Source organism: Amblyomma mixtum, chromosome 10 (assembly GCF_055824585.1).
Source record: "Amblyomma mixtum isolate Tamu chromosome 10, ASM5582458v1, whole genome shotgun sequence".
Lineage (NCBI taxonomy): Eukaryota > Metazoa > Arthropoda > Arachnida > Ixodida > Ixodidae > Amblyomma > Amblyomma mixtum.
Genome location: NC_143021.1, coordinates 165,233,905 through 165,246,773, shown reverse-complemented (window position 1 = coordinate 165,246,773; position 12,869 = coordinate 165,233,905). Strand labels below are relative to the sequence as shown.

General features: G+C 45.1%; 1 protein-coding gene across 1 annotated transcript in view; it reads right to left on the bottom strand.

Annotated features, from left to right (window-relative positions):
* Positions 1-12,869, bottom strand: part of LOC149327628 (endothelin-converting enzyme 1-like) — a 44,324-nt gene that overhangs the window by 8,684 nt on the left and 22,771 nt on the right. Inside the window, exons 3-4 of the mRNA XM_089562483.1 lie at positions 11,058-11,489; positions 1,842-2,027 (exon numbers count right to left, since the gene is read on the bottom strand). Coding sequence (XP_089418609.1) covers positions 1,842-2,027; positions 11,058-11,489 — 618 coding nt within the window. The remainder of the gene's footprint in view (positions 1-1,841; positions 2,028-11,057; positions 11,490-12,869) is intronic.

Here is a 12,869-nt window from a genome sequence, read left to right as displayed (position 1 = left end):
AAGCATCCCATCGGCATCGCCGGTTGTGCTTGTGAAAAAGAAACATGGATCCATACGCTTTCCGTGTAAATTACCGCCCCTTTAATGAGATAAAGTGCAAGGACGTCTAGACCCTCGCACGCATTAGCGACGGTCTGGTCTGCTTGCAAGGGGCACAGCTCTTTTCTTCCCTCGATTCACGTTCTGGGTACTAGTAGGTCCGCACAGAAGCAGCTGATTGAAACAAAACGGCTTTTGTGACCCCTGAAGCCTTGTACAAATTTATTGTGACGCTTTTCGACCTTTGCAGTGCCCCTGTGACCTTCGATACAGTGATGGGTACCATTTCGTTTGGATTAAGCGGAAGATCTGTCTATGCTACCTTGACGCCATTGTAGTCTTTCCCCCGACTTTGACACCGATCTCTCGCGCATGAAGCACATCTTGACCTGCCTCTCTGACGCCAGCCTGCAGCTCAACTTGAAAAAATGCCGTTTTGGTGCGCGTCAAGTGACCAATTCGGCCCCTTGTCTCCAAGGAAGAAGTCTCCTCATCGTTCCGCTGGAGAGTTGTTGCCGCTTCCTTGCCCACTACGCCCTTTCGACCGCATCGGCATTCATTTCCACGGCGGTACACTACGGCCCCCAACCGTTGGCCGATCGTTGCGGTTGATCGTCTGTCGAGATATGCAGAAACCGCCGCACTTCCGGCCACCGCAGGACAGACGTTGCCTCATCATGAAATGCTTAGCGACCGAGGCCACGCCTTTTTGTCCCATGTAGCCAAAGTCCTGGTCCGCCAGTGCTACATAATTCATTGAACAACCTGCCCTATCATCCGGGCCCTATCAACGGACCCACCGAGTGATTTAACCACAACCTCGGCGACATGCTCTCTATCCAACCACTTTAATTCAGATCTCGTCCTTCCTTATGTGACTTACACATACAATACCGCTCGGCAGTCCACCATTCGCTTTTCTTTTTTCTTTCTGGTTTGGTTTATTGGGGTTTAACGTCCCAAAGCGACTCAGGCTATGAGAGACGCCGCAGTGAACGGCTCCGCAAATTTCTACCACCTGGGGTTCTTTATCGTGCATTGACATAGCACAGTACACGAGCCTCTAGAATTTCGCCTTCATCGAAATTCGACCACTGCGGTCGGGATCGAACCCTCGTCTGTCGGTCCAGCAGCCGAGCGCCGTAACCACTGCACCACCGCGGCGGGCCTTTTTTCTTCTTTCGAATTTACGGCCGTCATACGTCTATTACAAATGATACCAATCTGGCTTACCAACCTGACGTCTCTCAATATAATCCTGTTTCCGAAGCCGCACAACACGCACAAGTCTGTTGCCAACTCCCGCATAATCAACACTGAGAACTACTATCACCAGAAATACAGCCATGAGAACGCTACCGATCACACTTCTGTCCTGGCACCCTTGTGTGGCTCTCGATACCGTCAAAAAAGCATGAGCTGTCTTTGAAATTTCTCGCCAAGCATTACGGCCCGTTGTGCGTCCCGGGGCGCATATCTGCTTTTAATTAAATCGTCGAATCCCTCACGCCGTCTCCCAATTTCCGCCGCCGCAGCCGCGAGACAGTGCATGCCCACAGCGTCAAGCCATAGAACCCCAGTCTTTCAATAGATTCATCACGACGTTGAGGTGATGGAAGAATTTTTTGTAAATATTTCTCTTATGCTTGCACAAGGAAAAATATCTTCATACAGTGCAGTTCTTCAGTTATCATACACTTGCGCTTCCCGAAAAAAGGAAATTAGGAATGGTTGCTTCATGTTGCACATGAAAACACACACCTCACTGGTCTTACCGTCAATTCCATGTTTTTGTTGCTTACCGCGGAGAGCTGGGTGCCATTCTTGTCTTTGTCTCGCTTGAACGCGGCGAATGCCACTTCCATTGCGGGCACATCGGGGAACAGGTTGGTGTCGCCAGTACGCAAGCAGCCAAGTACGCGCTTCTCGAATACAGGCTTGACCACGTCGCTCAGCCACGAGGACACGATGTTCCCGCGATGGTCCACCTGGGAAAAGGAGAAAAATGCGTTGTAGCAGATATGTACAAAGATAAGTGCTTCCAAACGGTGACACGTGAGCCGCTGAAACAAGATGAGGTCCCCATATGAGGACCACATAGAAAGGCTCGTTTACAGGAAAGGAAAAAATAAAAATAAAGTAAAATGGCACTCCGAAGGCCGATAGAGAAACACACACACACAGGCCAGACGAATACACAGGATACACTCAAAAATGTGTCCCTGTTGTAGAATTTTTTAGTAAGAGATATGTGGGGAAATGCATAGAAGCCCACAAATGAACTTAAAGACAGTGCCAGGGTGTTAGAAAGTGTACCAAAAATGAATTTCATTTCAGGCAACAACGCTTAGTAACAAAATAACAACAATATTAGAATAATTACAATGGCAAGCGAAATCATAGAGAAGCACAAATATATCCAAATACAGCACAAGAGGGTGAAAAAATGTCCAACAGAATGGAGTTTTACCTAAACGCAGCCATCGGCCACAACAAAACGATATTAATGGGATGAATACACATCAGAGACGAGCGTAGGTGGTTCGGGGAAGCAAGCGCTTCATTTTGTCGGTCTGAAGGAGAACGTTGCGATGCTTTCTGAGAATCGTATACTCACATTCGGTGCTGATAAAGAGTAGGTTAATATCAGATTAGTTAGGAAGTTTGTCTTCGCAGTATTGGTGCTATTTAGGATTGTACGATGGTCTTGTGCGGCAGCTTTTTCAAAGGCATGGTCGATGATAGGTTCTGGGTACAGCTGTGTGACCAAATCCTTGCAGAGTGACTCAGAAGCAAAGTCCTCTTCACGGGAGCAGATGCGCTTAAATCTTAGAGGCTGGCTGCATGGTATTCCTTCCTTGCAATGTTTTACGCGGCTCATTTGAAAATGCAAGCATTGGTGACTGTCTGTTCGCTTCCTAAACACGGAGGTAACAAGCTGGTTTTGCGACGTCTGAAGTTTTATTACCCGGAAAGATTATCGTAGAGCTTGAGTAGGTTGGAGAAAAACAGAAGGGCAGGATCTGATATGTTTCGGCAAATTTGCCCTCTGTTCCGTTCTCTTGTTTTGTGTGTGTGTGGTTTTTGGCGTCTTTACTCGACAACAATATAACAACTATGTCATCTATAAACCTTCTATAATAAAGAGGTCTGAAGAGACAGCTCTCTAGGTATTTAGTTTCGAGAATGCCCGTAAATATATTGGCATAATTAGGACCTACTTGTGTGCCCATTCGTGTGCCACTAATTTGCACATAGTGGTCGCGATCAAATTCAAAGTTATTCATTTTAAGCACCAAATGCAGCAGTGTTTCAAGGGTCGCGCCGTCAACTAGTCTTTCAACTTGGGAACCTCTGTAAGTGTTGACTGCCCAGATCCCATCCGAGTGGGGTATGTTGGTGTATAAGGACACGACATCGAGGGTAACGAGTGTGCTGCTTTCTGGAATGAACAGATCAGTTATGTCAGGAAGAATATGAGCTGTGTCTCGGACATACGAAGGATAAGTTGGTTGCATGTTTCTGATTAAGCCGTCGAGAAAACTGGCAATCTTTTCTGACGTGGTTTCTATTCCGGAAATAATTGGTCGTCCTGGATTATTTTCCTTATGTATTTTTGGCAGAAGGTAGAACCTACCGAGGATGGAGGACAATGGAAGCAAAGACTTGGGGATGCTATCAATTATTTTGTTCTTTACGAGGTCTTCTAGAGTGGTTTAGACCACGTGTTTTAAATGTGAAGTTTGGCCAGAAGCTACAAGTTTTTAGAAACATTTCTTGCTTAGTTGCCGCTCTGCCTCATTCTTCTAGTCTCGGGTATTCATCACGAAAATAGGACTACCTTTGCTTGTGGGCTTTATAACTATGTCGGAACATCTGGAGACACTTAGGGCAGCCGCAACCTGTGCGTCCTCCTTTTGCTATCTTCTGGAGTCGCGGGGGGCCACACAGACGCGGCTAGAGGCGCTACAGACGAGCATAAATTGGCGGACACTTCCCTTTTGTTGACACCTCCCAACGACGCTTTTTTTTCTTCTTTTTTTCTCTCGACTTAGCCGCGTGCCCGCCCAGACCGCCTCCCTCTTTCACGCGGAACCTTTACTCCATTGTTTGGAGTCTGCGCTGTGGTGGCTTTCCGCTTTAGTTTTTCCTTGCTTTTCATTTTTTTCTCTTATGTGTCCTTTTTTTTTCAAGGCCTATGTGTGCCAAGTTCAATGCTCTAAAAAGACGTGTCCATGCACGGTATCATCATTCTTGAGACAGATCAGTCCCTGGTCAAAACGCTGAGTAAATCTGTTAAGTTTTTCAATGTGACTTCTCCAACTTACTATATTTTAATCAGTGACCTTAGAGAATGTGGGGCTCGTTATACATGAGGGAAGCCAAGAGGCACAGAAGCCTAGGAACACAGGGGATTTTTATTGATTTGTGGTGTTGATTAATGTAGAATATTTCTCAATGTTTTTATCGCTCTAAGATAACTGATTATTTAGGCGTGACCATATGTGAAGATTTGAATTGGAAATTGCATGTAAATAACATATGTGCATCAGCTGAGAAAAAACTTTGGTATCTGAAACGCAAGCTTCGACTTGCACCAGCAGATGTCCGACTCACCGCATACGTGACTTTAGTACGCCCCAAGTTAGAATATGCAAGTGTTGTATGGAATCCTTTTAGAAAAAACCAAATAGATAAAATTGAAAAGGTTCAGCGACGGGCTGCAAGGTTCATACTCTCAAAATACAGGTGAACAGACTCAGTAACGGAAATGCTAGATAAATTGAACTTGCCGCAACTTTCCCAACGACGACAAATAGCCAGACTAAAGTTCATGTATCTAATAAGTAAAGGCCAATTTAATTTCAACACAGAACGGTACCTTCAAACACGATCATCACGTCCAGTACGCGGTAGCCATCCTAGGCAGTTCCTTCCTCTACAGGTAAGAACAGATACGTTTAAGTTTTCGTTTTTTCAAGAACAATTGAACTTTGGAATTCCATACCATACGACATAATAGAAATCAATTCCCTTGAGCAATTTGAACACTCTATCCTCCACCACTTCGCTGCTGATACATTAACAGTATAGCAGTCAGACAGATAACCCTTCCTCCCCTTTATTGTTATTTTTATTTACGAAGTGCGCTGTAACCTGAAATGTAGCACCTTTGATAGCCCTGTAACCCCAATTTTTGATGCTACCTTTCTACCATTGTGTTCTTGTACGGCGAGCTGACTGGAAGTGTATCCATCAAGAAAATTGTGTATATAGAAAACTGGCGCTGGCTTGAATTGTGCACTTATGTCGTATTTACTGCACTGTGTTTGTGTTGTATATATAAAAAAAAGTCATTGAATTCCCACCCTGTATCGGCCCAAAAAGGGCTAACAGTATCAATAAATAAATAAATTATAAAAGCAGATGATGATTTACTTGAAAAAGTGTCTTACAAAAGTGACCTTGCATGCCTATGCAGCACATATGAACAGAAATGTCGAGAGCTGCGTCTCAACGCGTCAAGATTCATGCGCGAAAAAATGTAATCATTCTTCTATCACTCGCTACGATATGCAGAAGGGATGAGTGATTACAATCGCAGAAAAAGTGACAGCTGACGAACTCTTTTCATTGCGTCGCGTGCTGTTGCTTTGATTCATAAATTGCGTGATTGCAGTAAACAGAAGCTCTGATGATCTGATCTCTCCTCTTCACGGTTGTACTCCGATGGTGGTGCACTGCGGTAGGAAACACGCTCAATTCGTGATTCGCGGAGACCATCAGAAGCACAGTTCGCCCCCAACTGAAGGCGACCGCACAGTTTTTTGAATTCCTACCTCATATTTCGGTATACTGCTTTCTCGCGAGACAGATAACTCCGGGTTCATCACCACCGTCAGCCTGACTACGCCCACAGCAGGACAAAGCCCTCTCCCATATCTTTCCAATCACCATGTCCAATGCCACGCCTTGTCTCCGCAAACTTCTCAGTCTCATCCACCAGCCTGACTTCCGGTCGCCATCTGCAACACTGGCCTTCTCTTGTAATACAATCTGTTACCCTTAAGGAACAAGCCGCCGCGGTGGTTCAGTGGTAACGGCGCTCGGCTGCTGACCCGAACGACGTGGATTCGACCCAGCCGGGGCGGTCGAATTTCGATCTAGACGAAATTCAAGCAGCCCTGTACTGCGCGATGTCATTGCACCCTAAAGAACCCCAGGTGCCCCAAATTTCTCCGGAGCCCTTCACTACGGCGTCCCTTATAACGCTAGTCGCTTTCGGACATTGAATCCTCATGAACCATAAACCTTAAGGACCATCGGTAACATTTCCTTCTTATTTCCTTCGCAGTTGGCATGTTAGCTGGCCTTCGGTCTGCACCGTCTCAAATCCGTTCGTGTTTTTTATACATATTTGCTTCCTCCGCTTGGCGGCGAAGTTCAGCGCAGATCAAGACACGGCAAGCTTCACCATCGACACACCGACATTTCAAGCCGATCGCGGCACCTAAGGCAATCTTTTGTGACGATAAGTGGGCGGCATCAAATGCAAGCTGTCGATGTCATCAAACAGCCGGAGCGTAAATAGCCTGCCACCACCACCCTTCCTCAGTGAGCACGAAAGCTGGCCTTCGGTCAGCACCGTCTGAAATCCGTTGATGCTTTTTATACAGGTCAGTAAATCTTCCTGTACCTTTAAGTCTAGCAATCTTTACTGGCTCCAGCTGACATGCCCTGAGTGTATATGCACAATGTGTACCGTCGCCTCCAACTTCGTTTTTTCAATGCTAATGTTTTGTGGTGATGTCGGGCCTAACCTGGGCCCGTCAACTGAGCAACTACTGGGCGAACTTCTAGAGGGAGAGAAACAAATAAAAAACAGGCTAGACGACACTGAGTCGCGGCTTAAAACGTATGAAGACTCGGCTTTAGCTATTTCCAAAGTATATTCTATAACTCGTAGCTTAGAGAGGAAGGTTCAGGTCTTCGAACTTAAGCTTACCGATTTCGAGGACCACAGCAGGCGTAATAATCTTATGGTGTTCGGTGTCAACGGAAAGGAAATTGAGCCGCATGAAGATCTCAAGGAATCCGTCCTCAAGGACGTCTTCACAGAAATTTTAGGTGCACCCGTCAAGTGCGTAGAATTGGACGGAAACAAGCCGACAAAGTACGACTGGTAATCACCGTGAGAAATTCACCGTTCTACGATCCCCATGAGAAAATGAATATTCTAACGAACTGCTTTAAGCTAAAGAATGGAAACGTGTGTGTCTCTGAGAATTTTTCCGCAAGCACAAGAATAAAAAAAGGAACTGTGGGACAGTTCCGCTTCTAACAAAAAGAAATGCCAAAAACTCAAGCTCATATACGACAAGCTTAAGATAGACAACTACATGTTCGAATGGGACGAGGAACGAAAGATCCGAGTTCCAGTTAGCCGGAAAGATAAACAGAGTACATGAACCGTAGCCCCCGAGGATAGGTCGTTTGTGTGTATACAGCTAAATGCGCGAAGCATCGTTAATAGAGCAGTTGACCTAGAAAGTATCGTGCTCACACACAGGCCACATATCCTATGCCTAACAGAAACCTGGCTGCACACGGATATCGAGAGCGCTGAAACAGTACCCGTAGGCTACCGAATGCTTCGCAAAGATTGGAATTCTGGGGGTGGTGGCGTAGCAATTATTTTCCGAGAGTCAATGCATACAACCAATCCGCCCGACATACCCGATATCGAAAGCATATTGCTAAAGGTTTCTTTAGCCGAACTCACCTTGCTTGTAGGTACATTCTACCGGCCGCCGAATAACAACAGCACATTTTTTGAAGTAGTGAATGAATTCTTATGCTCTAGTAACATTGCGACTTGCAACACAGTACATGCTGGAGATTATAATATGCCTTCTATCAAGTGGAACAGTGAATTCCCTGAACCACTATCTGCCATTGCTGAGCCATTTCTAGATTTAATCTTTTTCCACAACTTTACTCAATTAGTGAAGGAACCCACCCGCATACAAAAACACGATAAATGAATTTTAGATCTTTTCCTCGTGAGCAGCAGCCTGCGTTGCCGAAATGCGGTTACGCATGTCTACGATGGCATATCTGACCATAAGATGGTATCGCTGAATTTCGCATGCGCTCCTGCTACTAAGAGAAACGAAGACATACGCGTAGTCTCGTAATTCGCACGTGCCAAAGACGCTACTATCTGAGATTTGTTGGACAGTTCGTTCTCCGATTTTGTTGCATTAAGTGAATCTAACGATTGCTCTGTCGATGCACTGTGGTGTTTTTGCAAGAGTCTTGTGACGAAGTTCTTGAGTTATTTTGTGCCGCTGTGAAGAAACGAGTACGAAATGCTAGTCCTTGGATGACTAAAGAAGTTATTCGGCTAGAGCGAAAAACAAAAAAAAAACTTAAGAAAGTCATGCCGGCTTTCTCCTTCAGCGGCCAACAAAAATAAGCTCTCTGTGCTACGTACGCAGGTAAAAGAATACATAAAAAAGAACCAGGACTACTATTTGAACGTTACCATGAACAGCTTTCTGCTCACCGCGCCAGAAAAGTTCTATCGGCATTTTTCTCCTAAAACGAAAATAACAGATAAATTATGTATAAATAGCGAAACAATAACGCCACAACCGGAAGTGGCATCAGCTTTTAATCAATTTTTCAGTTCAGTATTCACAAACGATGATGGTAAGAAACCACATTTTGACTTAGTGTTTCATTGTCTGCCAATTAATAATGTTATTTTTTCTGAAGAGGGCCCTCTGTCGTTACTGCTGAATATCGATAGCAAAAAGCCAACAGGGGCTGATGGTATACCCAATGCTGTCCTTGTTCGGTATGCCGAGAGATGCAGTAAATATATATGTATTATGTTCAATCTTTCCTTGACTAAAGCAGAACTTCACTTTGATTGGAAATGCAGTAAAATCGTGTCCATGCCCAAAAGAGATAATTCATCATTACTTTTGTCTTATAGGCCGATATCATTATTGTGTACTTGTTGCAAGGTTCTTGAGCACATTATTTTTAATCATATCTCAACATTTGTTGAGCATAATAATTTAATCGACAACAGGAAACATGGGTTCCGAAAAGGATTCTCCACAGTAACAGCACTCCTGGAGCTAACTCACGATTTCCCAACAGCCAGTGACATTGAAAGCCAAATCAACATTATATTTCTTGATTTTGAAAAGGCCTTCGATCGCGTCTCACACTCCAAATTTCTTTCAAAACTAGAACCGCTGTTGGGAAACAATTCTCTTCTTGCATGGATCGAAGCTCACCTATGTGGCCGATGCTAATGCGTAAAAATAGATCACGTGTGTTCTGCTCCTGCGCCTGTCAAGTTGGGTATACCGCAGGGATCTGTTCTCGGGCCCTTATTCTTTTTAATATTTATTAACGACATAGTTCATACCCTACCCGCTAAAGTCAAGCTATACGCGGATGACTGCATGATCTATCATGAAATTCACAATTCCAGCGATCAGGCTCTACTTAATAGTGCCTTAGCAAGGATTGCAACCTGGTACCCAAATTGGCAGATGTCAATAAACAGAAAAAAATCTGTTGCAATGACCGTAACACGCAAGAGGCAACCATTAAATTTCTCGTATTCTATAGTCAGAGCACTCTCGCAGTGGTAAACAGCTATAAATACCTATGCATAACCATAACATCGGATCTAAGGTGGAATGAAAATATATCGAATATTGTGTAGAGGGCCATGCGGAAATTAGAGCCATGCGGAATTTACGAAGAACTCTGCGACAATGTACAAACAAAGTTAAACTAATAGCGTACAAAACCTTAGTTCGACCAGTAATAGAATATGGATCGATTGTTTAGGACCCGCACACTCGTGGCAACATAGACAAGCTGCAACTCTGCAAAAGAAGGAAGCTAGGTTTATGTACCGATCATATAGCTGGCATGCTTCCGCGAGTGCTCTAGTAGAAAAGGCGGGTTTAGACAAATTACAAACACGGCGTCAGTATGATCGATTAAAATACATGCGCTTGCCGTTTCATGATAAACTAGGTTTCCCAAAACACGAGTACATAGAGCCTGTACACAGACGAACACCCGATCGCATCATAGAAAAAAACTTAAAGATTATTCCTGTTACACTCAATCCTTCGCTAACACTTTTTTTCCGAAAGCGGTTCGTGAGTGGAACCGGCTTTCGGCCAGCATCGTAGAATGCCCTTCTACTGAAGCATGTACAAATGTTCTCAAGTTGTAACTGACGATTATGGAGTGTTCTTGCGATTGCTTTGTGTTTTTGCACGCAACTTTGCAACATCTATTTTTGCACTTGAGTGCTTCTCATTGGTTGTGAAAGCAGCCTGTGCTTTGATTTCTTTTGCGCATCTCACTTATGTTTTGTTTTCTTATCTCCCACCCCTGCTTACAGCCCCACTTAAAGGCTAGCAGTACTGTGTAAATAAATAAATAATTAAAAATTACATGCTCCTCGAGGTCATTTCATCCTCGACTTCGACTAGGATGTCATTAACCCGTGCTTGATCCCTAACCCACTCTGCCTCTTCCGGTCCCTTGATGTTACACCTATCATTTAAATTTACATAGCTCGCTGCGTTTCCCTCAAATTAAGTCGAACCCTTTTCTTCCGCCTCAACGTTTCAACGTCATACGTGAGTACCAGTAAAAAACAGTTATGTACTTTTATCTTGAGGTATATTTGTAAGCTGCCATTCATGACCTGAGACAACGTGCCAAATGTGTTCCATTCTATTCTTGTTTTTCCCGCTATTCTACTCTCGTTGTCCAGACCTGCGGTCACTACCTGCTCCAAGTCGACGTATTCCCTTACAACTTCCAACGCATCGCTGGAAATCGCGAACTGCTGTCTCCTTCCTAGGATTTCAAAAATTACTTTGGTTTTCTGCATATAAATTTTTAGACCAATTTTTCTCCTATCTCAACCATTAACAGGAACGATTTTATGCGCACACCCTCCGTACCTTCACGCCCTCGCTGTCCAAAGCTCCTACAAGCTCCTTGGCGTAGAAGTAGCCCAGACCGCCGTACACCATGGCATTCGTGCCCTCTTTGTAGTATAGCGGCGGTGCCAGGGATCCGACGGAGAGGGACACCTCGTTGAGCACGTGTACGTACAGAACGTACGGATTCGCGGTGCTGTCACGGATTCGCAGCTCCTGAAGGCCGAAGTCGGAGCCGACGACGCCTCGCAAGCTGCGCCGGGTCTTGATCCAAAAATCGGCAAACGACGAGGCGGTCTCGCTAAAGTTGGCATAAGCGGCTTCCAGTCCCTCTGCAGTTAAGAATTTATCGGCTGGCCACAGGACGGTGCGGACATTCCTTAGCTTCTGAACGGCAACCTGCCTGGTCTTGTTGTCAAGCCACAACGCACCTTGAGTCGCTTCCACGGCCACCTGCGTAAAAAAAGAGTTGCTCAGACTATGATCCTACTGCATAAGGACACACACAAACACGCGCGCACATGCACAAGCCTTTATTCTCGTTTGTTTAGTCTGTAAAGTGCGCTTGCTCCCTCAACTTCGCATCGCAGGGAAGCAGTAAGGAAACTATATGAGTCAGTTGCCCTAAAGCGCAACTTCTGAACAAATAGAGACTTCCAGGGTACTGCACGCCGAAAGCACAGCGCGACGCCATAACTGGCATGTGTGCTTCACATAGTAGCCCTTATGAAGTGTTCTTCACAGCAACTTCTTTTCCATCTATCGAAGAGACATCAGAAGGTCCTTGGTGCACATTTTTGCACTTCTTTGTCCCCGAATAGTATCAACTGTCGCAAACACGGCCTTTCTTCAGCATATTTATACTGAAGCAAAATTTGTAACCTGCCATTTCAACTTTCGATGGGTTCTAGCCGTGCGCCTTTACCAGCAACGCGTCTAAGCTGAAGGCTGTTTGAACCGTTCCGGATATAATATTTCGGTTGTTGGTCAACTACGAACGCTTCTTTTGTCACGGGCTAGAATTACGGGCAAGGATTACGATGGTTTAACGCCCCAAAATGCCTCACGCCGTGAGGGACGCAGAAGTGAAGCGCTACGGAAATGTTGACCACCTGGGGTTCATTAACATGCACTGACACCGCACAGTGCACGGGCCTCTATAATTTTGCTTCCATCGAAATTCTACCGCCTCGGCCGGGATCCTAACCCGCGTCGTTCGGATCAGTAGCCGAGCGCCATATCCACTGAACCACTGCGGTGGAGGCGAGGATTATTAAAGCATTCTACCAAATCACGGGATAAGACTCATGCTAGAAAGACAGTCAGCTCTGTCCGTTGCATGGATGTCGATTTCAGGAGAACACATACGGGTAACTAAACGTACTGGTGCATTTGATTTCCCTCATGGTAGCATAGTGCTTTGGTGTTGCTTAATAAGATTTTTCGTCTACTGAGATAGCTTACCGGTGTACCGTCTAACCATCCTACCGCCTACTTTCAGTGCGCACTGCGTAATAATAGCTATGAGATTACGTTCCTTCTTTCAACACTAAGATCGTCTTCCTCAGTCAGAGCCAAATATCTGTTTGCAGTGACATCCTGAACTGCTCTACTTTGCCTCTTACCGCTAACTTCTCAATGGGCCTCTGCTTCACTCATTTCTGCAGTTCTTTGTTCAGGTCTATGCTAATTCGAGACCTCACCAGTTTGTGGTCGCTACAACGCACCTTTCCGAGGATTTATACATCCTGCACGATACCAGGGTTAGCGCATAGGATGAAGTACATTTCATTTTATAAGTCCGAGCATTGGGGCTGTTCCATGTCCACTTCT